Source organism: Molothrus aeneus, chromosome 1 (genome assembly GCF_037042795.1).
Source record: "Molothrus aeneus isolate 106 chromosome 1, BPBGC_Maene_1.0, whole genome shotgun sequence".
Classification (NCBI taxonomy): domain Eukaryota; kingdom Metazoa; phylum Chordata; class Aves; order Passeriformes; family Icteridae; genus Molothrus; species Molothrus aeneus.
Window position 1 is genome coordinate 59,630,262 of NC_089646.1, and position 25,088 is coordinate 59,655,349.

At 34.3% G+C, this 25,088-nt stretch overlaps 1 protein-coding gene across 2 annotated transcripts in view; it reads right to left on the reverse strand.

Annotated features, from left to right (window-relative positions):
• Nucleotides 1-25,088, reverse strand: part of ATP9B (ATPase phospholipid transporting 9B (putative)) — a 150,430-nt gene that overhangs the window by 97,784 nt on the left and 27,558 nt on the right. For both annotated transcript variants that reach the window (XM_066557873.1, XM_066557863.1), the window contains exons 4-7: nt 23,858-23,971; nt 20,171-20,279; nt 11,264-11,322; nt 4,903-4,954 (exon numbers count right to left, since the gene is read on the reverse strand). In XM_066557873.1, the coding sequence (XP_066413970.1) occupies nt 4,903-4,954; nt 11,264-11,322; nt 20,171-20,279; nt 23,858-23,971 (334 nt within the window). The remainder of the gene's footprint in view (nt 1-4,902; nt 4,955-11,263; nt 11,323-20,170; nt 20,280-23,857; nt 23,972-25,088) is intronic.

Here is a 25,088-nt window from a genome sequence, read left to right on the forward strand (position 1 = left end):
TAAGCCTGTACTTGCGCTGCAGAGTTTATGCCAGTTAAATGGTAAGCATTTAAAATAAAAATCACATCTGAGAGTTATATTGCTACAGAAATGAATTGCTACAAAGCCTCAAAATAAAAATTGTTTTCCTGTTTTATTCCCACATTTTCCTTATACCATTGTTGTTAAAGTAATTACAAGTAAAGAATCTTGAAAACTCAACTACAAATTTTAATGCAAGGGAGATGACTCTTTTTGCTACAATTCTAAAAAGTATAAAGATGTTTGCAACTAGAATTTTATGCCTGAGTAAAAATACCATTTTTAAATAATTTCATAAGTGGAATTCAAAACACTGATCTATGCAATGGGAAATGTCCAGGGGGACCTTGACAAGTTGGAGAAATGGGCTGACAAGCAAGCACCAGAACAATGTAACCTGAAATATACTGCATGTAGCAACTGGGCAACTTGCATTACCTTGGAAAAAGTTAAATGTTCCTCACAAAGGATTGTAAGAATTTTTAAATGATTTTCCATTTTCCTACTGCTTGCATTGCACAGCTGTAGTGGAGGACAGTGTTTTGCAATGTCCACACCACTAAGTTATTATGTACTGGATTTAAAGACAAACAGTACCAAAACTGGTTTATGATAAAAACATTTGCATGAGAGTATGCTTGACAGCAGTGGAACTGATCAGCTGCTAGGAGTTGCTCTCTCTAGAGTATCACCTCTACAATTAAAAAAAAAAAAAAAAGAACAAAACAAAAACCTATTTTGTCAACTTAGCTGTTGAGCTGTAGCTGTTGAGAAATCTAAAGCAACTGAGATATTAAAGTAAATTTGTGACTTTATTTACCAGACATCTACATATACATCTTTTTTATGAACTTTTACAAGTTTGTTAAAAGAGAAATATTTTAATGCAGTACTCTCTCTCTTGAAAAAAAAAATACTACTTTTCCAAAAGTAGTGGCTGTTACTCTACATGAAATCAAATGTCTACCAAAAAATTTAACTCTATGCAGAAGGCTTGTGCTAGGAAAGAAGACTATGGTCACAAAAGCTGAAGCAGACCAGGAAAAGCACTTCCTGTTCACCCTTTGGAAGTTCAGTTTCACCAGAAAAGGCTAAAGAGAAAAATCCAGCTCTACTTTTCATACAACCACAAAGCACTATCTGTGACAAAGAGGAGTTCGGAAACAATCAAAAGGGTTTGACTAAGATTAAGCAATTCTACTCCTGTAAAAAGTAACTAAGGAAAGTCAGTATCCTACCAGCACTGTGCTTAGTCTGTCATAGGCCTAAGTAGTTAGCAGTATTACAGAAATAATCTTTTGCAGTCCTAGTGTCCATGGAGCATATCACAAGACTTAAAACTTTTTATCCCTTGGCTATTCCAGCTGCAGATGTAGGCAATTAGTTCCTTTAGCTGTAATTCCATGTACAATGCTATTCTGCCATGCCATTTTTCTACCAGCAACTTTTGACTTGTGGCCGATTTCAACCTAGTATGGCAGCACAATGGACTCAAAACTAGGAAGTTCCCTGAGTTTTTGTGAAACAAGAGAGGATGAAAGAGCCATATGAATAAAAGAAAAGCCAAGCTGGTAACTCCAACAGTTATCTGTTCCAGGACCTAGCAAAAATTGATAGCTAAAATCAACATTTGCTTAGCTCAGAACTTGCCACTGCATTTGCCAACTTTTCACCATGAATAATAAGAATCTGGAATTATTAGAGGCATGTAAATAAAAAGCTTGTCTAGAAAAAAAAAGCTTAATTCATTCTTTTTTGACACTTTGTAGTCACCCTATAAAGTTTGTAATTCCTCTCAAAATTTCACATTTGAAAGTAGAAAGAGTACAAATTCCAGAAACACTGAGTCTTACAGTCACATGCACCAGATTTTCTGGCAGGACCAGACCCATGCTCAGAGCATGTGTTACCGTAGGAATACCTGAGCTGGATCAGAAGCCAGTCACTGCACCAAGGCACACCCAATGTGGAGTGCAAGGATTGTAGAGAAGGAAAGAGAGAAGGAAAGCGTTTATCTTTGAAATTTTTCTTGTGTTTTACACACACAGTACCTTTGATACTCCCATAATGAAGTTATTAACACACACTTCAGTTGGCAGTTTCTGGGGACAAGTATAAAGTTATGTGATGATCTCTGAAATGCCCTGTCTAGCCTTTGATTTTTGATTGAGATGGCATATAGACAAATGAAATGCACAGAACATGCCAAACAAATTAAAAATTATCCTGAAAGTTTTGTTAAGGGCCACTTAAGATCTAGTTTCATTTCAGCAAGGGAATTTTGTGTTGGTGTAACAGATCTTGCCTACATTTGCATAACAGCTTTACTCTAAGGTAGTCAGTTGATTTTGGCATGCTGCCTGCTTACACAGAAAATGAAAATAACCTTTAAACCATCTTTTGCAGCCAGCTCAGCATGAACATTTCCTTTATTTGGTGGAAGGCTGAATAAATGGGACAAATCATCCAAATCGCTTGTCACTTCTGCCATATATAATGAGTAAAATCAAGATTCATAGATAATCCCCTCCTACTTTTTCAAATACATGCAACTCCAACATATTGCTCCCTAAGCTTTTCATGCCTAATTTTTTTAAATGATTTTTCTTTATTTTGGAAGTCAATGAAAGTCTTTTGGAAACCTCTGTTATGCAGGGAGCCAGACAGCAGCAAAGAATTCACATTTGAGGAATGATTTCCACCTGCTCCATCCCCCTGGGAAGTAATCCTGACTGAAAATACGAACAGCCATCTAGCTGCCTCCATCCATGAAGGAGAGGAATACGAATGTTACAGACTGTCACATGAATACAAAAGAAAGTGCCACCAATATGAGCCTTTAGACTATAACTTCTGTAAAGTCTGATTAATAAACATAGGAAACATAGAAATTAGATACAGGCACACAATTGACATCAAGTTATTATATCACATCTTTGAAGAGATCATTCTACTTAAAAGACAATGCATTTGATAAAGAAAGGAAAAATATACCTAATAAGAAATTAGTTTTATCAAAATAAGCTTGATACCCCAGAATGCAGCTTCTTCTATGCACAGTTAAAAATATCCTAGAAAACTGTAAAAATGCAATGCGGGGGGGCATAAGTTTCTGGATGAACTTTGTAAGCTGCCTATTTATAACTCAAATAGCTTCTTTTTTTGAGTGATGGTGTAGGATACTGCAATGCTGCAGACTGCATTAATATGTAATGTAAATATTGAAGCTGGAAAATTGTACTTTACCCCAAAAGAAGCTTACAGGGAGGTTTGGATTTTGAGATTAGTTCAAACTCTCTAAAGAGTTCATTACTCTTTAGAGGTTTATAGTAAGAAGCTGTAGTTAAAGTGCTTTATTACACAGGAGATAAAATTACATATAGAACATAAAACCATGCAAAAACTATTTCACAAAGTACTTACAAGTTTCATCTATAAATTAAAGCATAAATCAGTCAAAACTGCAACATCAGGAAGAAACAATTACAGATGTGTTTACTATTTAGTCAAAAAACAATTACTGCCATATGCTTGAAGTTTAGGAAATTATTTTTGTGTGGTTTTGCTTTCTTTTTTTGTTTTTAAAGAAGTGCAGCACCAATAAAACTAGTTAACCTGTTGCTTGTAAACAGAAAATTAGACTTTTTAATAGATTGGGGTTCTGAGAGGGAATAAAAATAAAATCCCTGTATCCTGAACCAGAGGATGGTTAACAAAAATGGAGCTTATATAAGACCACTAGAAGACTTTGTCACTCCAGGCCAGTTATAGATGCCCACTGCATGTAATCAGCATTAACAAGACACAGTAAATATACAGAAACTTCTTCTTTTAGCAAACATATAGCTCTCCTCGAGTTCCTTAGGCTATCAGAAGTATTTTTGTCTTCTTTTTCAAATGATCTCTACAAATTTAGGCTTTTATCTGAAATATATGATAGAACTCCAGTGCCACAGTGAAATACTATGTGCACTAATATGGGGCTTACCAATATCACAGCTATTAGCTTTGTGAAATTTAGTGCTGTCTGACAAATACCAGACAGTTCTTCAGGATCTGAAGAGAAATGGTAATATAAAGGAGGAAAACTCATTTGAGTTATACACAGGGGCATCCAGTAGTAATTTCTAAAGTTTACAAAACAGCTATAAATTATAGGGTTCCTATAAAGGAAATATTTGTTTCTCAAAGATTAAGAGTACTCCCCTATCACCATGTGAAGAGAAATGGAGCTAACAAGCAGCACTTTTCTTTCTCTCATGTAAGAAAATTCCTGGTTTTTTGGCTTTTTTTTTTTGACTGACTAAAAAGGCAGTATTATTTCAAAGTAAAAGAACCCAAAAAAGTTATTTCAGGAGTTCAGATCATTGTAATAAATTTTTCCAAAAATAGTTATTTTAAACACATATTAGGAGGTTCAGATTTGAGTTCTTGCAAATTTAATAACAGAAACACAATCAGATGACATTTAAAGGTATGTTGCAAAACAATGATCAGTTGCAAATCATGTCAAAATGTGAAAATAATGACAAATCATACTAATCAAATGCAGTCTTATAAATCTATTTGCTAAATATTTTTAGCATTTTTAATATTTAAATCTTTTGTTAAAACAACTCATAAAACCACTCATGTAGAGAAACATATCTATAAAAGTCTCATGTTTGCAATAAAATTACTCCTGGTTTACAGTCCAAGCATAATGCGTTTGTATGGACTCTCTCCCATTAATCTGATGAAGGAAGAGGTCCATCAATCTATTCAACCATTTCAAATTGGCCACAATGTACAATCTAAAATTCTACCAAAACCACCAATCATGTAATCAATAAGAATTGTGGTTACATTATCATGTAACCAATGTGAATTGTGAAAACATACCCGTTTTTTCCGAGGTTCTCAGAAACACCATGTCAGATGGGATTCGTTGATTCTGAGAGAAGAAAGAAAAAAGGTATATTTTTTCTAAGTATGAAAAAAGTGAATTCCAATCAAAAGTCCATTAAGATCTATCACCAAAAGGTCACACTTGGATTGAAACTCAATTAAAATAGGATTTCTTGCAGTACTTTACATTAAGCATTTGCAATTCAGAAATCAATATTTTCGAAAAATTATATCATAAGCAAACAACAGCTAATTCTTTCAGATGTTCTTTATAAGAGAATCATAAATACCTGAAGAACAGATTAACATTTTCTTGACTGAAAACAGTACTTCAAGTACATAAATATGTAATCAAAATATTTTAAAACATAGCTTCACTGAGCAAAACTCTGACTTCAGTTAGCACACATAATAAAAAAAAAAGAAGGTAAATTTAAAATATCAGTCTTGGCACTCAAGTTGCAAATGTTATGTATACCAAGCATTCTTTTCTCTTCCAATACACACAAACACACACAGGGGAAATAGCAAATTAGAGAACAGCATTTTCCTATTCCACATATGTAAAATGAACAGAATTTCTTCCTCACTAAGACACAGAATCACATGCACAGTCAGGTGTATCCATACTGTCATTTCCCTTTCCAGCACAGAATTGTCTGTATCAAGTTTTCAATTATTTGTTCCTCACAGAAAGGCTTTCTAAGCTTTCACAGGTTAAACAAGATGAACAATACCAGCCTCCCACACACATGGTATCTGCTACATGACTACCCAAACCCTCAGTTCCCTTTCCACTTGTTTCCAATGCATCTACCAGCACCAGTTACACATGGACAACACAGGGTTTAGGAATGAAACACCAGAGAAAGCATAAATAACCAACATATCAAAATTTGCAAGACACAGGACTGGAAAGGAAAAAAAAGGTTTTCTATTAATCCAAAGAAACCTTCCTAAAATCAGCATGTCACCACAACAGTGCCATTTGGAATAGTGTGATCTGAAGAGATCTGCCAGAGATAACTGCCAGACTATGTGTTATATGGGCTTAGCTTCCAAAATATCATGATGCAAGCTCTCTGTGCTTCTCACCACTCCTTGTAACATACTCTCAGCAACACCAGTTTATAAATGGGACTGGAAGCAATTGTAACTGTATTCTCTATGGGAAGTTCGGTAAAGAGGGGCCATAAAAGGCTACAGAGAGGGCTACTATCATAAGCAAAAATGATGCTTGAAAAATGAGGAAATTGGAAAACACTAAAACATAGATGCATGTTTTAGTTTACCTGAAAATTCTATATAGGTAGCAAAAAACCCTCTGCATAACTTAAAATGATGCATTTTCACCATAAGTATTTCCTAATTTGCAGCATTTCCATTTTAACTCTTTATGCTTTTACAAAGTTCAGTTGCTTGTATGCCAACAGTATTCACCTTGAAAAGGCAGTTCATCTGTAACTAGTACAGCATTTCTTTGAATCTTGCCTTATAAGAGCTAATAATTAAGGTTGCAGTGAAATTTATTATCCACCACGAGCCCAGATTCAAGTAGGAATATCTCATTCAAATTTGGAAAAAAATGCAGAAAAAATATTAACCTTAAACTATATTATTTTGCACCTCTTAGAAAGAAAAAAGAGGAAAAGGAAAAGGCAACTTCAAAATGAAATAATTCTGTCCTTAAGTGACAATAACAATTAAACAGATATCCAGTCTTAATATAGATTAGCTATACATTTTTGCAGCTCCCCTGCCAGCTCTGACATAAATCCATTACATGAGTTTCAGGTTACTGACTTCATGCCTACAAACTTCCAGTTACTTGTAAACAAACTAAAACACTTCACCAACATCCAAAAATTTTGCAAAAATAACTGTCAAATGACCTAATACTGAATTAAATAGAAGTTCTGGTAATACAAAGGAGGTACCTACAAGTCACTACCAATTTCCACTGAGGACACATTTCAGTTCACACTGACTGAATGAAACATTAGCCTCGCACAGAGTATCCAAGATTCAGATACTTTATGCCTGACAAAACTGGGCAGAATCATAGCATATCTGAAGTTGGAAGGGACCCATAAGGATCACAGTGTCCAACTCCCTGCTGCTTTAAGGACTATCTATGATCTAAGTCATTTGACTAAGAGCAACATCCAGACAGTCCTTGAACTCAAACAGGTTTGGTGCCATGATCACTTCTCTGGGAATCCTGTTCCAGTGACTGTCCAGTCTCACAGTGACAAGCCTTTACCCAGAACTTTCCCTAAGACAGTTTCATTCACAGAATCATACAATGGTATGGGTTGGAAGGGACCTTAAATATCATCTTGTTCCAACCCTCTGCCATGGGCAGGAACACCTTTCACTAGACCAGGTTGCTCAAAGCCCCATCCAGCCTGACCTTTAACACTTCTAGGGACAGGGAATACACAGCTTCTCTGAGCAATCTGTTTCAGTGTTTCACCACCATCACAGTGAAGAATTTCTGGCTACTATCTAATCTAATTTTTTCAATTTAAAGCCATTACTCCTTGTACTGTCACTGCATACCATTGTGATTCCATTTCCTCGTGTCCTGACGCTGATCACCAGAGGGTGATCAGCAACTCCTCCCCCTCTGCCCCCCAATAAGAAAGTTATAGACTGTGATCAAATTAGTCATGTGAATATTTTCTCATTTTAATACAAAAAATAGATATTAATTTTGCCTTTTGTGTTCTCTCTTGCTCATTTTTCTTTCCTGTAAAATAATGAAACCTTTTCGGCATAAATGTATCTGAATGTATCCTACCATGTAGGGAAGGCTAGAGATTGACTTGTCTTTAAAGTATTTTAAATTAACATCTTGTTTTATTATCAGATTTTTCATAATTTGGAAGTGGGCAGAAAGACACTACAGGAGTACTAGGTACCAAAAACATTGTCACTATTATTGACTGACTCTGGAGAGCAAAGATAGCCCTGCAGATATATACCTACTCACTATAAAAGTGTGACTACATAGAAACAGATGGCAAGTATGCTACAAAAATCCTTAACATCTCATTATGGAGAAAATTAAATTCCGTTGTACATTGTCACAGTCGAACAGCAGCAGTATGTCAATCACGTTAGCCCTCTCATGTCATATTTATCAAAGTAGAACAAGTTAAAATGACAACAGATACAACTTCAAGCATTCAGAAATCCATGAAAAAACGACATAATCTCAATTATCGTGGAGATTATACCAGAAATGCTTATTAACATATACTGAAATTTGAATATGTAAGTCATGAAAATTACTTGAATACATTATTTTTCTTAAATCTGGGCAGAATTAGGGATCCAGAGAAGGAGGGCTCCATTTATCTCAGTGTTTACAGACTTCCAGATTCAGTCCTAGAGATCTAACTACAGCCAGCCAATGGTCAATACAAGGCAAGTGCTTCCCCAGCTCCAGGGTTCTCATAAGTAACTATGCCATCCAGGAATACCAGCCAGACTGGTAAACAAGAAAGCCATGAAGACACCGATACTTTCCTGCAACACAGACTACAATATTCACTTTAAAAATACTCTTCTCATAGCTTTCACATTACTTTCATATTTTTCTCATGTTATTATCAAGAAAATGTTATTTACATAAACTTTTCCTGTTCCCTAGTCAGTCTTCCAATTCCCCTCAATTGTGCATAGCTACAGACCCCTGGAATTCTGCATTTGCTGTCCTTCCTTCTCCATGCATGCAATGGACCATGTACTTCTATCATTAACTAAAATACTCCCACTTGCTTCTGAGTTATAAATAGAACAGGCGCTTCCCAGTTGTCTTCCTGGATCTGCATGCTGTGAAACACTGCATGTTAGCATTAGCTCCAATCCTTGCAAATACTGGATTAATTTCACTTTGCACACAAGATTAAGGTAAAAATTGTGTACCTTTACAGCTCCAAGAAAAGCTCTCAAGGTTTGAAGAAAAAGCATTACTGTTCTCATGCTTTAAATCACTATTATGTGTTGTTATTGTTAAATGTTGTCCCATAAATGTGTAGTTATTATTATTAACTAAACATGTTTTTGAGTTTTATACCCTCCTCACATCTCCAAAATGTATTTCAAACAGTCAATAAGGTACAGTGTCTAAATAACAATATCTGAACTCAACAACTCATCCTTTCAATTGTCTTATTTAGCAACACTATGCACAACTGTGCTTCCACAGGAAACTAAAAATGTGTATTTTAACACAATTCTCAAGGTATTGTTCAGCTAACAGATATGAATGTCTTTGAGCTTTTAAAATTAAGCAATGTTTTCATCTGTTCAGGCTTCATCATGCTTAGTAATAGTGCTATATGAAATTTTCAATTGGAACAATAGATTTATTACTTAAAACTAAACTATTTTAAGCATATTACAGTCACTTAAGAAATACTTTGAAATTAATTAGGACTATTAAAAAAAAGACGATCACAGGATATTAAAAGTTTAAATCTAGAAGAGCCTTTCACCTAAGTTGTTAGTATTTGTGATGCAGTCACTAGTTAACATATGGATCTTCAGCTCAAGTGAGTCATTAATTTCACAGCTGATGCTGTTGATGCATTTACCAGTCAAATACAATGTTAACTTGTTTCTCTGCCATTAGAGTGAGCAATTGAACATTTCACTCCTGACTGGTTCTTTGGCTTAAGAGTCATACTCTGAAATTGAAAACTGCTTGCTCCAACAAAATACACTCCTCAACAGAACCAGAAAACATTTAATTTCATTAGCCTGAAAGCACTCCAGCTAGGTCAAAAGGAAAAAAGACAGCTCTGCTGGGGCAGTAGGGAGCTTGAAGCTGAAATACTACATTCAAACCATTATATGCATCTTACTGACAAAACCTGACACAAATCTTCATCAAAAAGCCCCATTAATCATTATTTCTCCAAATCCTTAAACATGACTTTTTTCATTAGAAACTTCAGGTATTCACAAGATATGAGATCAAAGCTACTGCAAATACTGCTAAAATAGCAACTTCATGCATGACAGAATGATCCCCAAAGTAACTCCAGTTTTCCAAATTCTAGTATAATCCAACAGACAGATGGATCACAGTGAATTTCAGGAAAGGCAGATTACCTAAGTAGCCATCAGAGTCTTCCCTGCACTCTATAATAATTAATTCCAGGTTTAGGGTTCAAGAAGGACCAAAAACTTCCCTAATAAAAATCATAGCAAGTATCTCAGTCTCCTAGAAGTTCTGGAATACGCAGAAGCAAGCACATGCAAGCCAATTCCACCTGCACTCTAAAGTAACAAGTTATAAAGCAAAACAGATGTAAAGGCCAGACATACCAGTGCCTTTCTTGTACAGCCTAGTACTTGCTGCTCAGAAGGGCCCAAAAAGATATAAGGTACACAGAGCAAACAAAAAAGAACAGAAAAAAACAAGAAATGGTGAAAACTACATGAAAATATATCTATTTTAAGCTGAAAGCAGCAAGCCAAATGAGACCTGGGTGTATTGTTTTTTTCTTTGAATTATAAGAAATAGAAAGGAAGGAAACAGAAGTTTTCCAAAGCAAGCAGAAGTAGATACAAGCTTCAATTTGAGGTGCCTCCTTCCAGTATCTCAGTGAATCAGCTCTCTGACACAAAGCATGAAGGGAATTAGTTGCAGGCACCCAGAAAGTGAATCACTTTTCCAGAATCATTTTAAGCAAAAATAGTTACCTCTGACAACCAATTTAAGCTGACTTCTAAGATCACAATAATTTCTTAGTAGCCCAGAAAGGCGACTGAAATAAGCAACAATCTTTATTATAACGTTTATAATGTTGCAATTAGAGCAAAGAATTCACAGCTTTCACTCACCATCTGCAAACAAAATGGAAAGCTTTCTGTCCATTAAAAAACATATAAACTTTCTTATTATTTAATTATATATAGTTAGATACATGTTATATTAAAATGACACAAATATATAAATATATACACACATATAAATAAAGATGATCCTTGAAAGTTTCAGACAGAGAAACACTGATTCAACCATCAGAAGGAAGGTATCAGTAAGGAGACATCTTAAAACACTCAGCAGAGCACATTTCAAGGAATTTAATCCTGTAGTTGTATTCCCTTCACAAGATTGATTTAACCATATAACTATTCATAAAATATAAATATATAAACTCAATTAAAAAATAATTAATTCTATGATAGACTTCCTTGAAGATTCTAAAATAAGACTTGAACTAAAATACTAGCTAGTTAGGACTTCACAGATAAGTACCTTGATACACTTTTCTTCAGAAGATAATTAGCATGTTAATAATCTTTAGTCTCTAAAATATATTTTAAAAGTATCAACCTTTTCCACTATGATGAGGTCTCCAACTTGTATGTCTGAACTCTTAACTTGCACTTTACCTTAAAAAAAAAAAGAAGAAATGTAATTAACATTAATAAAGAACAACAATTATATAAATCCCAGAATGTAAGTGTTATTTATAGATGCTACTATTAAGTGAAAATGTTACAATTGATACAAAACAGATCTCTGCTGAATACATTGATAAATACATTTCATCTGTTTGAATAAATAACCCAGTGGTTTAAAAAATTCCACTTTTGTAACCAGTTAGCCATTGTAGAAGTATTAGAGGAAAAATACATATGGCAGATGCCCAAGTCCGATCTATAGTATCTGTAATAGAGTTGTAAAATTAGTTGTAAAATTGGAAAAAGGAATTTTTCACATCTACTAGGCAGCACTTTTTTGTCTGACAAGAATTGTTAGGTTTATAGTCATGGAGCAGTCTTGCACATATGAGTTGTTATTCACAGCACAGTTACCAACAGGTAACTTTGCTTGACCACTAAAGTTCCTGATGTAATTGGCACTGTCTGATAATGTTGGCAATTATAGCAGAAAATCGTAAAACTCTCTGAAGTCAAAGAAATGCCTAAAGATTTAATACCATAAAAGTAAAATATCAAAAGTTGAAATAGAAGTTTTTCATTCTATAAAGCTGCCCATTCAGTAACTGCTGTGAACAACTCACTCAAAAATATATACAATACATTTTCCCATTTAATTTCCATACATTCTGTAGGCTATTATTATTTGTAAGAGTCTTAAGTTTTAACATTCTTATTTGATGGACTGGAAAACTGAGACAGAGGGGTTAAGCTATTGCCCAAAATATGTTATTATTTATCTTGAATATTGAATATATATTGAATATTGATATTGAATTATTAGAATTCAGGAGTTCTACTCCCAGGTCTACAACTCCAAAATAAAGTGACTTCCCTTTAAAAACAAACCAAAATCCAAAATCCCCTGAGGATATAAACACACACACACACACACACACATTTGAATAGCCTCCTGAGCCCCTGTAAGTATGATCTTCCCCCAACAGAAATACTACCACGATTCCAAGCAGCAGGTATAAGATGGAAAGCATGTCAAAACATGGCAAGGTGTTAGAGTTCTAAATGACAAGTGGAATGAATTAGAACAGAAGACACACAAAAGCACAGAAGAGCAGCAAAATTTTAAAGTTTAATCAAAAATACTATGAGTAGCAGATTTGTCAATGCACAGTCACATCTCATTTATACTAAGTATAGCAAAGAAAACTAGGGTAGGGTGCAAATCCATGAGACCCTTCTCATTACAACACTCAGTAAAGAAAGACCACAATTCCTTCTATTTATATTTACATTTAGTAAAAGGCAGTAAGATTCACATTATGAGTAATTATTTTGAGTACTTGCTCTTTAAAATTTCATGCAAAAGCAGCAGCTGCTTTATGTCTAATTCAGTCAATAATAGATGTATTCCTGCAACATACTGCTAATATTTAATACATTTTCCATTAAAACAGCACTTCAAAAACGTGCAATGTCAGGAAAAATCACAATTTTTGTTTGGCCTGTCTGCAAAGTTACTTCTGAGAGCCAGACTTTGCTACTGATAGTGACCTTTTACAGTAGTTCAATTTTTCACTTGCCATAAGTACTTTCTGTCCTCTGCTCTCAAATACAAGATAAATGCTGTCTTCAACAGATAAATTTGTGAGGTGAGAGGAAGTAAGAGAAGACTGCAGAAAGTACAAAAAGCTGTAGCAAGAACATCAGCAATTCTTTACAAGAATTTTGAGATACCTATGGATATTAAATTAGTGTCAGTGCTTCAAAATCTTTTTTTTTTAAATTTAAAGTAACTAATACTAAAGCTCAACCACTAAAAGAACAGTCTGACATAAAATCAACATATTTCAGCTGCTTACCTGCACAAGCCTGTGAATTCTCCTTAAAAATTTGGAAGTTTTGACCAGAAGTGAATAGTATATACCAGAGAAAACATTGTAACATTACTTTGCTTTCTAAATTTGCTGGTTTATCAAAAGAATAGCATTACCTATATTGTTTTCTATTCTTCTGCTAACAATTTTCATAAATTTATCAGTCAATCACTTGATTATAGCAGTAACAGCCACAAAAATTCTTGTATGAGCTATGTCAAGTCCCAGATCTACACTACCTATACAGTCATGTATGAGTAAAACTATTTAGAGGTACTAACCAAATGTAACTACTGGCAATTTTATCAGCATAAACAATCAGATTTTCCACAGTTAGGCCATAACTGCACCTACAGTAAAGACCAAAAGACACTAAGCCTGAAAGTTCAAGAGAAGGTAGAATGTTCATGCGCACCATGATGTAGGGCAGATATAAAGCAAAGATTTTTGGTGCCAAGTACACCAAGAAGAATGCACACTGCACCTGTGTTTGTACTTCATTTAGCAGCTCCAGGAATTTCACTTAATTAATTGTAAAGTTTTCTTATCAGACTGTTTTCTAGGTGGCTTAGTATAACAGAGAATGCTCTCTTTATTAGACACTGACATGTCTTGTTGGATCATCCTGTACATCCTCACACATAAGGAAAAGGCCTTTGATACATACAGGACAATTCTACAATAAATTTGAATGGCAGGATATATTACAATAAATACTAAACGATAAAATGTGGCAGTAATTAAAAAAGTGACTTAAAATTCTGGAAAGTCAACATAAAGCTTTCTTTTAGGCTAGCAAAAATGAGACTCATTAGATACCATTTCAGAGAACATTAAAATAATGCAATACTACATCTTAGTGAAGATGCATTTAGGAAAAAAAGACACTGAATGTTATTCACTGCATAAATTATTTTTGCTAACTATTTTTTCTCTAAAAACATCTCCATAGCAAAACACACTTCACCATCTGTGTAATTACCAATAAAAAGTCCAAAGCTGTCAGAAGTGGCTGCACATCCAGACTTTATAGTCCACCAAGGCGCAAGGCTTTCGCCTAAAGCAATGTATAAAATTATGCAGAACAGGAACACTGAAATGTGTCTGTAGTAAGTCATTATACTCCCGAGATAAAGCCAGTTTAAATGAACTGCAATGATTTGAAAAACTAATAAATATCTCATATGTGCTAACAAGTACTTCACACAAAAAAATAGGAAATGAAGTAAACAAAATATGTGTATAAACTTGTATGCTTCTTTTTATTAAAAAGTGTCTCCATCACCTGATTGCCACTCTTGAAAGAACAGTGAAAGACACTTCTGAAAACAGAATTTTCAAATTATTTTTAAGTTGCTGTTACACCTTGCCCATGGTACCTTGAATACTGTCTGAAGTACTGTTTGTGGAGTTAGTAATAATGCTTGTCTCTAACCCATAAACACAAAACTCTTTTGACTGATGGCAGTGTACACCTTTGAAAGCTCTTCCTGATAATCTATTAGCCTGAACTGTCAGCATAATTAGAGTACACATAACATAATGGGAAGTTGGAGGAGAACACAGCAGGCAGGCAGCAGAGGAAAACTTAAAGTTCTAGTGAGTCCAAGATGAGGATGCTGATCTTTCAGAGCAAGTGCTGTCTGTAGATTGTTCTTTCAAACTCCATCTTATATAGTGAAGCAAGGTTAGTCTTTAACCACTAATTGTAAAACTCTACAAAAAAGCTTCCTAGCTTCTCTCCTATGTGTCCTGTCTACTCTTGGGTAAAATTCTTCCTTATCCAATCTCTTCAATGCAAAAAAGTGGAATAACAGTCCCCTTGATTTTTCCTCTCTTCTGGCTCTATTTAAAATTCTTTCTTACATTAAAATTTCAAATTCTGTCTCTGTTGATAGTACTGATTCTATTGATAGTCCCTAATCAGACAAAATGTATGTAATTTTTTAAAAACTTGTCTGTTGCAAATGATCTGAATACCAGGAATAAAATCATCACTAGGTCTGAAATGTTACAAGCAATAATGACCTAATGTTGTACCTCTAGATTCAGATATAGTGTGGTTTCTTAATGGACCGGCTTTTCAAAGCAGAGGGACAACCTGTTCTTGAAGAGCTGAAATTCTAACAAAAAAGAATTGAAATCACTTTGGGTCTCCAAAAGAAACATACTAGCTTTCATACTTTTCCCTCTTGTATAGTAATTACAGGTTATTGATATTTTCTTAATTTCACACCATTTTAAATGTATGTTTTCAACATCATTACATTCCTTAATAGCTTTTAAGGAGACAGCCAAGAGCTAACCTTTCACACTTGAATTCTGTATGGAATTATTTCATTGAACTTTTCTCTCCTGACATTCAATTTTTCTTTTGCTTTGCAGGTTGCAAAGTGAGAGTTCTGCAACATGCTAAACATTATGAAATAAAGTGACAGATGCAGGCCTCTTCTGCTACTAGTAATTGTGACTATTATAGTAAGTTATTTTCTTCTTGATCTTTTTTTTTATTGGAAACTTCGGTAACACTGCACGGACAAACCTCACTAGGAAAGGTTCGGAACTGCCAACTTCAAGAATGGAAAGGGAGAAGAGTTAAAATGGCTTTACAATTTTATTATACAATTGGCTTTTAACAGGCTAATGAAATAGATAATAGCCTGTCTATAAACTTGAGGTGATTCTGCTTCAGAATAGCAGTTTTTTATAGGCACTTAACTAGGCATACCTAAGTGCACAAGAGAATAAAGTAATATACAGTAGTGTATAGGTAAAGCCTGTACACTACTGTATACTGTATATAAGCCTGTGTTAAAAGTATAATTGTCCTTCAGGTAAGAAAAACAGAAGACCTCCCAAACCTGCATGCCCAGGTTTAAATTTTTTCCCATTGCAGTTTTCTACTCTAGAAAAGGATATGCAGGTGAACCACTCTGAAACAGAAATTCTTCCTTGCAACTTAAACTTGAAAGCTGATTTAAAGCTGTCTGTTAAGGATCTGCAGACTTTCATATGCAGCAAAGCAGATTTTGCAGCAAACATCTCGATAAGATTAGGACAGCAGAATTGTTCATACACTGAACAATGTAATATATTCAATACAATAATCAAGCATCAAGTAAACAAAGGAAAAGAATCACATGACAGACATGAGACAGATACACTTAACTGACTTGCTCACTTAAATCTTCAATGCATTTACTGATTTGCACATTTAATCACTTGCCATGAAGGGTTCAAAAACCAGAATAAATTCAAACTTTATGGTTAGCAGGTTCACCAGCTCACAAAGTGCAAAGTTACACACTGCAAATTCAACAAGTGGGGACCATGCAACATAGTGAGCTTTTCCATGTTACATGTCAAATAGGGAATTGCGTATCACTGGATATCTCATGAATCACAATTAGCCTATAAATGTTAACCTGTCCAACTACAAAAAAGTAACCCTTAAAGGAGATGCCCCATTCCCCCTTGATCTCCTGCTCTGAAAAGCTCATAATTATTTAAAAAAGCTGATTACAATAAATACATCTTCAAGATTTTGAATTAGTAGAAAGAAATTCTAAGTCCTCAACAGTTACTAGTATGAATACCCTTAACCTCAAAAGTCAGAAGTTGTTACACTAGCAACATGCAAGTCATAAGACAGCATTCACGCATTTTACATGTTTAGGAATCCCCAAGACTAAGGAAGACTCCAATGGAAAGTTAAGCCTGATAGATAGTCACAGACTCTCCAATTTTAATCTTCTACAGCACTGTATAAAAAAAAAATTAGTTTATACAAATCAGCCAACCCACAATATTTTTATGGAAGTAATTAATCACAATTTAGATCCCAATAATTTCTACTGCAACAAATATGTTTATTTTCCTTTAGTAAACATGTAATTTGGAAAACAACTAACTAGACATTATTTTCATTAAATTTTCATTTTTATCAACCAAAACTGAACACTGAGCCTTGTTAATTTTAACTTTTTCTACTGTCTAGTTTGAGCATGGGCAACCTGCTTAACATCTCTATGTCAGTTTCTCTCACTTTAAGATGGAAAAAAATAAATATTTCAAATAGAAGACTGTAAAACTAGCACAAGTCATAAAATCATTAGGAAAAAAAATGCTAGAGCAGTATAAAGTGCAGTTCCACTCTGAAAAGTGACTCTTAAGAGTGGCATCGGTTTTCAGGCTTTTAATTAAATCAGTATCAAGTTTGTTCATTCACAAGAAACAAAGCCTTCTTTCTCCAAACCATTAGCCTGTACTTTAGTATAGTAGGCCAAACTAAATTTTTCCACTTGAAGAATACTGTCAATATGAAAAAATTAGGTAATTATATTGAAAGTTATTTTTAAAAATAGTCTATGGAAGCACAGTACTTGATTTTACTAATTTACACAGATAAATAAGATAAACCTACATCTTTTTTAAACATGCAAAAAATTTTGGTCTAATATTATGATGGGAGGAAATCCCATTTTTTGTATCAAAATTACATCTCTCCTTTTCAGAATACCTCATTATGGAAGAACCCTATATTAGGAAAAAAGTGAAATTTATCACTACTTATGATTTTATATATGGGTTTGTGGCAACATGTAGTACAATTTTGAGTGGTGACTCCAGTAATGTTTTCACTCTTAAAATTAGTCATTACTCAAAAGACTGTTAATTCAATGATCACACATAATTGTCAACATGGGATTCAGAGTTCACTGTAAGCAGAATTTTTGAATCTTTACTTCTGTAGAAGACCAGTCTCCAAAAAACATACAAAATAGAACAAAATTCAAGTATGAATTCATGATGGCACTGACACCAAAGTCTGAACGCCAAAATGACAAACAGTCTTGTAGGTTAAAAGCTGATATCCTTTTTTTTAAAAAGGGGCATTTTTAAAGCTTCTTTTTAGTAAGTCCCTTCTCTCTATGTGTCAGTTCCTGATATAACTACTGGGCTTTACCTATACACTACTGTATACTACTTTTAAATCTTTAAGGTGACCAAACCCAATTTTCATTGACAACTTCCTTATTTCTAGAAGAAGCCACAAAATGAAGGGTTTTTCAAATACATATACTCTCACAAAATATTTCATGAGCAGGGAAAGAGGAAATTGCAATTCCAAAACTTCTACTTAAATGCTGCTTAAATGTCTATTAACTCTAAACATATATTTTAAAAAGAGAAGGACAAAAGGTGCCAAACTTTGCTCTTAAAAGAGAAAATGTCAGTCTTAACATGTAAATCACAAAGGTAACTATAAAATGTACATTTGTTTCCTGAATTAAGAATTTCAGATTACTAACACTGCTGCTGAATAGGATAGGAATGTACTATCTGTTTCAAGGTGAGTGTTCAGTGGCCTACCATAACAGATCTAAAAAATGAATAGGTTAACTAGCAGTTTAAATTAAAACTTTGAAACAAAAGCCATTAAGAGTTCATTTCCTAACAGACTGTATTAATGACTGTAAAAAAGATCTGGATGCCAGCAGTGAAACCCTTGTGTTAAACAAATTATAGCTATGCCAATTGTCCCATATGCCAAATTTCAACAGCTGTACTTCTAAATGTTGATAACACTATCTCAGACTGACTAGGAAAGAAAGAACATGAGACTATTCCCTACAGTTGTTCCCTTCAGGATGGAAACTCCAGAAAACAATGCAAGAATACACATGGCAAGGAAGCAGCGTAAATGCCTCTCAGCTGCTAGGTTATGCCATCACTAATGAGACTGTTGACTGTTTGTTTACCTTCCAATCACTCAAAAAATGGGAACATACAGAACATACTTGTGGTACATTACAAGCTTTTCATCCATTTACTTTCTGGAGAGAGTATTACCCAGAGCTACTCTAAGAGTTTAGTTCCTAATCAAGATTCCAAGACCTGGTGATGTTACTCTTCCCACTGACTTTCAGAAAATATTCACCAAGATATACTAAACAGTGCACTGAAATGTGTGTTAGGAAGAAGTAAAAAGAATTTCCATTTGGCACAATGTCTGCCAAATACTCTAACTGCCTGAGGTGCAACCTCAAATTCCCTTAACTTCCCCCTTTTAGAATTTTTATGCCAAGGAAAATCATTAACAAAGAAAAAAGCTCTTTTGATGGTAATAGCAAGGTCACAATGTAAAGTTATTATTTGGATTTTGATAATATTTTTTGGCACCTTTCTATGTGGCACTCTGTTCTGAATCTAACAGTAAGAAGTGCTAAGCACAGAAAAGTAAAGAGCAATGCACAATTCTCTCTTCTGCTCATGTCTAAAATTTACAATATCATACAAAATATAATTGTCATTTCACATCTGAAGTGCTTCACTTCCTTAAAAGTCTTCATGAAAACCTGTTAAAGGTGTTGAGTCCAAAAAAAGTCATAACTGATTTCTCCTTTCATTAAAGAAAACTGGCTGTTCCATATTGCATAATCAAACAGATTTCAAATTACGTGCAAAAATTCAAATTAATATTTTTAATATTGAAGCTGACTCACAATACGCCTTCCTTTTCTTAGGCACAAATATATCCATCACTTTTGAAAACTTCCAGGGAATTTTAATTAGTTTCATTATTTACTACTCCCTCATTTCCTATATATGCTTGATACATAGTTGACAATGTCGTTGAATTACTGTTCAGCATTAATTTCAGAGGTAAACTGCACTTTGAAGTCAGGGTACTAAACAGCAGAATCCTTAAAAAATAGATACAATTATATACCTACACCTTTCTTTGACAAACAACCAAATATTTATTAAAATTCCTAAATAGACCAAATTTAACAATCATATTTGTCTAAGGAAAATCACGTGCTTTATTTAGTTGAATATAAGTTTCATACTGAGCATTACAGCTTGAAATTAGTTATTTCTTTGAACTGAAAACCTGCAAATGTATATATAAGAAAAAGATGAAATATTTTAAGGATTTATAAAATGGTATTGCCAACCTCGTACTGTCAGCTTGCTATACAACTGTGAGTTCATTTCTTTGTCTCTCTTGTAACGTCGAAATTCATCAACAGCTTCCCGTACCACTGTGACCGTCAAAACAAATCCCTGTTAAAGATACAATTATGCAGTTCAGAATTCTCAGTGCAAGAATAGAAATAGAGAAGTAGCAACACTACACAGAGTAAGAACATGTGTTTAGAACATTTACTTTTTTAAATTTGGATTTGAGTCTTTTATTCAGTAAGTTAAAATAGTATCTTGGTTTAGTCCAGGAAAAACAAAATCATACTTGCACATTGTACAAATATAATTAGAGTAACTATCTGTCCAAATACACATAACTTAGACAGCATTTTGAAATGCAAAAAAAGGAAGATGCTTTGGATTACTTAAAGACAGCCTTTATAGTTTCAATAAGCTTATTTCCTTATCATCCACAAACTTTAGGGCTTTACCAAAAACATTTAAAAAGCCTTCAATTCTAATGCTGAAAAATTGCCTTTTTCCTAATACACAGAAAAAGATAAATGGCTAATTCTATAATTTTACATTTAAATGTAGCTATTTAGCAACACATCACAAATATGGACAAAGGAAAAGGGGATTTGTTTTGAAAAACTAAGTATCTAAATGCTTTGGCTGCTCCTTTCACAGACAATGCTGCTGCAGCTTCTACTGGAAGTGCACAGAGTGCTTCACTCAGCTGTGATGATCTCTGGCTAGAAAGGGTGGTAAGCTAAAAAACACAATTCAGGGATAAGCACATAAATCTTCTCTCTACCTCTCTAAACCTCCTCAGATCAGATCTTCTGGCTTAGACTCAGAACTTGAGTTTTTCACCATCAATGAAAGAGAAAGAAAATTTTTACCAGTAAAAGGACCTTTCATTATTATGAATAAGATGGATACAAAATTCAAATCCAGCAACAAATAAGATTCTACATTACCTATCTAGCTTCAGACAGCCACCACTACTTTATAGAAGAAAATTTATCCCATTAGACTTCTCTTGCAGAAGTCCACAGTTTGCCAAACTTCCCCTAATGTCCCAGAAATATGAAAGGAGCGAAGGTGTAGAGTTTTCCTAAAAGCGTTGACTAAGAAAGGGTTGACTACAAATTTCAGCAATGTTTTGCAGCTCCAGACCAAAGTGCCAAGGCTTATCCAGCTGTGACCTTATAGTTATGCACTACTTATTTGTTCAAGTTTACATTGGCTACAATTATAGTGGAACTACATTGAACAAAAAATGGCCTATGCAAAAAGCATCCTCTTTTTACTCCCCAGGGCATAATGGAATGAAAAAAAAATCAGATTTTCTCCCTTTCTGACAGCAGTATTTTTATATACCTTGGCAATATAGATATTTCAGCTGCATAAAAAAGGGCACTCATGAAGCACCTTGAAACATATTTCTCATTTTCACACACATTGCTACTAGACAGTAGTCAAAACACAGAATGCAAGGTGCTACTTGCAAGAATTTCTTTTAGCAGCCTCTTGCTGAGCAGCTGAGTACAGCTGTCCATGACTGTGAGGAACAAATTTAAGAAAGACACTTGTCTTTTTACTCATTTGCTCAAAGGGAGCTGATATTCTTTCAAAGGAGAGCTAAAATTGTGAAGCCAGTTTAACAAGGGAACCTGTTATCTTTCTTTAACTGTAAGAAGGTAAGAATCTTTCATGTACTGCCTACAATCAAACCTGTATGCTTTAAAACCTTTTGTATGCTGGAGTGGAAATGAGAAGTCCATTCCCCAAAAGCAGTTGAAAATAAATTACCAAAATAGTCTTGTTTTAAGAACTTTGGGGCTTGATATAACTGTATCTATGTTGTAAAAATCTGTTGAAATAAACCAAAGGCAAAAAAAATCCTAAACACAACAACCCACAAAATCCACATACACCATCAAAAAACCCCAAACCAGTCCTAGCAATAGTCAGCTTCTAGTAATTTGGATTTATGTATCAGGGCAAACAATTTCCTTTAAAATTTTGAGAGAAAATACAAGTCATAGCTATTTCTCTGCTTATTACTGAAGATTTATCAGTAGTTACCCGCCCTTCAAAAAAACCTAAACTTATCTGTTAAGCAGCAAAAGCAGACCAATGGATCAGACTTAAATGTTTTCTATTTTCCTCATAGATGCTTAGCTTTGTTCAACATACAATTGCTGCCTTTTAAATGGAGGTTGATTATTAGCAGAAAAGCTATTAAAGCAGAAACAAGGAGTTTAGCAAAAAACCCCATAATAGGTACTAGTATTTTCAAGCTATATGTGAAAACTGGGATGCATAATTCAAAATACCTTTGAATCAGATATTTATACAGAACAGGTCACTGGTGTTCGCAAAATACAGTATTTTCTCCCTTCTTTGAGCAGGATAGAAATGAGCTGAGATGCTAACGGCTTACTTGGTTTTTTTTCGTTACTATCCCACTAATGTATAGTGCTGCACACAGCACATCATGGTGAACAGAGCAACTTCCAGACAAGGCTGACTTCTGTCTTTTCTTACTGTGTCAGTGACAAAGACTTGTAAATATCCATTTAAAATCCCACTGTTGAACAAGCTTTCTGTCTTGAAAGCGGTTTTTTGTTGCAGAAGAAACAAAATTCTGGGAAGAGATGCACGAAGAACATCCAGGATGGTCTCTCCATTTATCCATAGTTAAAAGGACACATGTTACAACAATTAAAACAATGAAATCAATCCAGAAGATTTACTCTATTGACTTGTTAAGAACGACCTTTACTCAAGCAGTCAGCGTGTCACAGTTCCTCTTGAATACTACTGAGAATAAATGCTACTGAAAAATACCAATTAAAAAAAAGTTTTAAACATAAGGCATTAGCTCTTCCTGCCTCTAAACCTAGTGTGAAGGGACTGGGAAAAAGATGAAAGAAAAGGTAATGATCTGATTACAAATAAGAAAATAATTCCAAATCATGGCAATACAGCTGGCAGACTACCAAAAGGGCCTCCTCTGAAGAGAATTCAGTTTGCAAACCATAGGAAATCTGAGTCAGAAGCAAGTGGTTTGAACAGTTTCCCAAGAAAATACTGCAGAGACCTCAATAATAAAAGACATATCAAAAGAAAGCCAGTGCAACTGGCAGGATGATCAATTAGGAGAAGCATGTTTCATTAATAACTTATTTTCAAGGCACAATTTCCTCCTGATTCATCCACGGCTTAAAATATTTGATCTCAATTTTTGTGAGAAAAGGTTGTGATCAAAACTGATACAGAAGGAACGCAAGAAAATTATGCTTACAATTCTCACCTTGTCTGAAAACACAGAATAGTCACCAAATAACAATAAATGGAAAGATATTTAACACACAAATTACCTATGTTACCCTGTAAGTTTCTTTAGTAGCTGGAGATTTTTTTTGCTGGCTGGTTTTGTTTAACTCTTAAGTCAGCAGGCAGAATGGAGCATTACACACTGACACTAGCTGGTTAACAAAAATGACCTCGCCTGTGGAGCAGAACCATAGGAGGCAAATGGAAGAGAAGGCTGCCAAACAACAGCTTTCAAATAAGCATTTTACTTCTGTTATGTTCTTTGACCACTGTAGTTTACCAGTTGCAGGTTTATGCAATGTACATAGACATGAACCTTTCATTGACATCAAAACCCCCAAATTTCTAGTTAATAATATTTTTCTGTTTACCAGAGGAGCCCAGTATGTGTACAGGTAGCCTATTTTCAGTGCTGGTACAAACTGTGAGCAGGACACGATGAGAAAATAGAGATTCAAGAAAAACTTGAACTGTTCATATAAAACCTAAAATGAAAAAGAAAGTAGATAAATGTCTTAAAATTTCCTCTCATAATATACATAAAGTATACTTTTTCATGATAGGAGATATAAAAGCATTAAATGTCATACTGTTATAGATGGCATTATTACCATACTTATATAGCACAATATATTATATATCATCACACACTACTACATTATTTTAATATTACACTGCTACTTTTATATTGTACTGCTATTTTTGTTGAGAAAAATCCATTGATAGTACTGCCTCTTTTCACTCTAAAAAAGCAGTTTACTAAATTTTGGGTATTTTGAAAATCGGACTATGTATCAAGATCACTGTGGAAAGATTTAAATATAGGTATTAAGATATACTTACTACTAAATCAAAGATTTGGTTTAAACTCAGAGCTAATTATCCAACTTTTAAGTGAAGCCACAGTAGACTTATCACAGAGTACATTGTCTCATACTCCAAAGCAATGTCAGATGCAGGGATTCCTTTGGTAATTAAAAGCACCACTTCAGCAAGCACATGTTCTCAAGATTGCTTTGGTTGTAATTACAATGCTAAGAACATTATTCATTTTATAGAATTTTGAATCTTCAAAGTCTTCACATATTTCCTCAGTAAGCCAGGGTAATACGGCACCTCCAGCAGCATTAAGAGAAGCGGCTACTGAGCTTGCAACACTTAAGAAAACGAACAATCAATTATCTAAAAGATAGAACTTTCAAAACAGATCAAAAACCCACATTCAGAGATTGTCTCCATCTTCTAATCTAAAAAATTAGTTAATATTACAATGACTTCTGCATAAAAATTGAAGTAATTTGACTCATTTTTTGCTCTTACCAGTCCAACATTATTACTTAATTATGTAAAAACCTAGGTGCTAGGAAAAAATATTCAGGAAAGTTCAAAGTGTCATTCTGGCAGGCACAACGCAGTACTGGTACCTCAAAGCTGCCAGTTCAGCTAGAGACTACCTTAACAGCCTCCAAACAAAAGAATTTTTTTCAGAGCATGGAATGCTATTTCATGACTTACCAATAAAACTGTAAAGATAGAAAAGTGAAATTGAAAGTTGTCAGAAAGGTCAGAGCCTTCTTCCAAAATGAAAGTATTTCAGGCTGA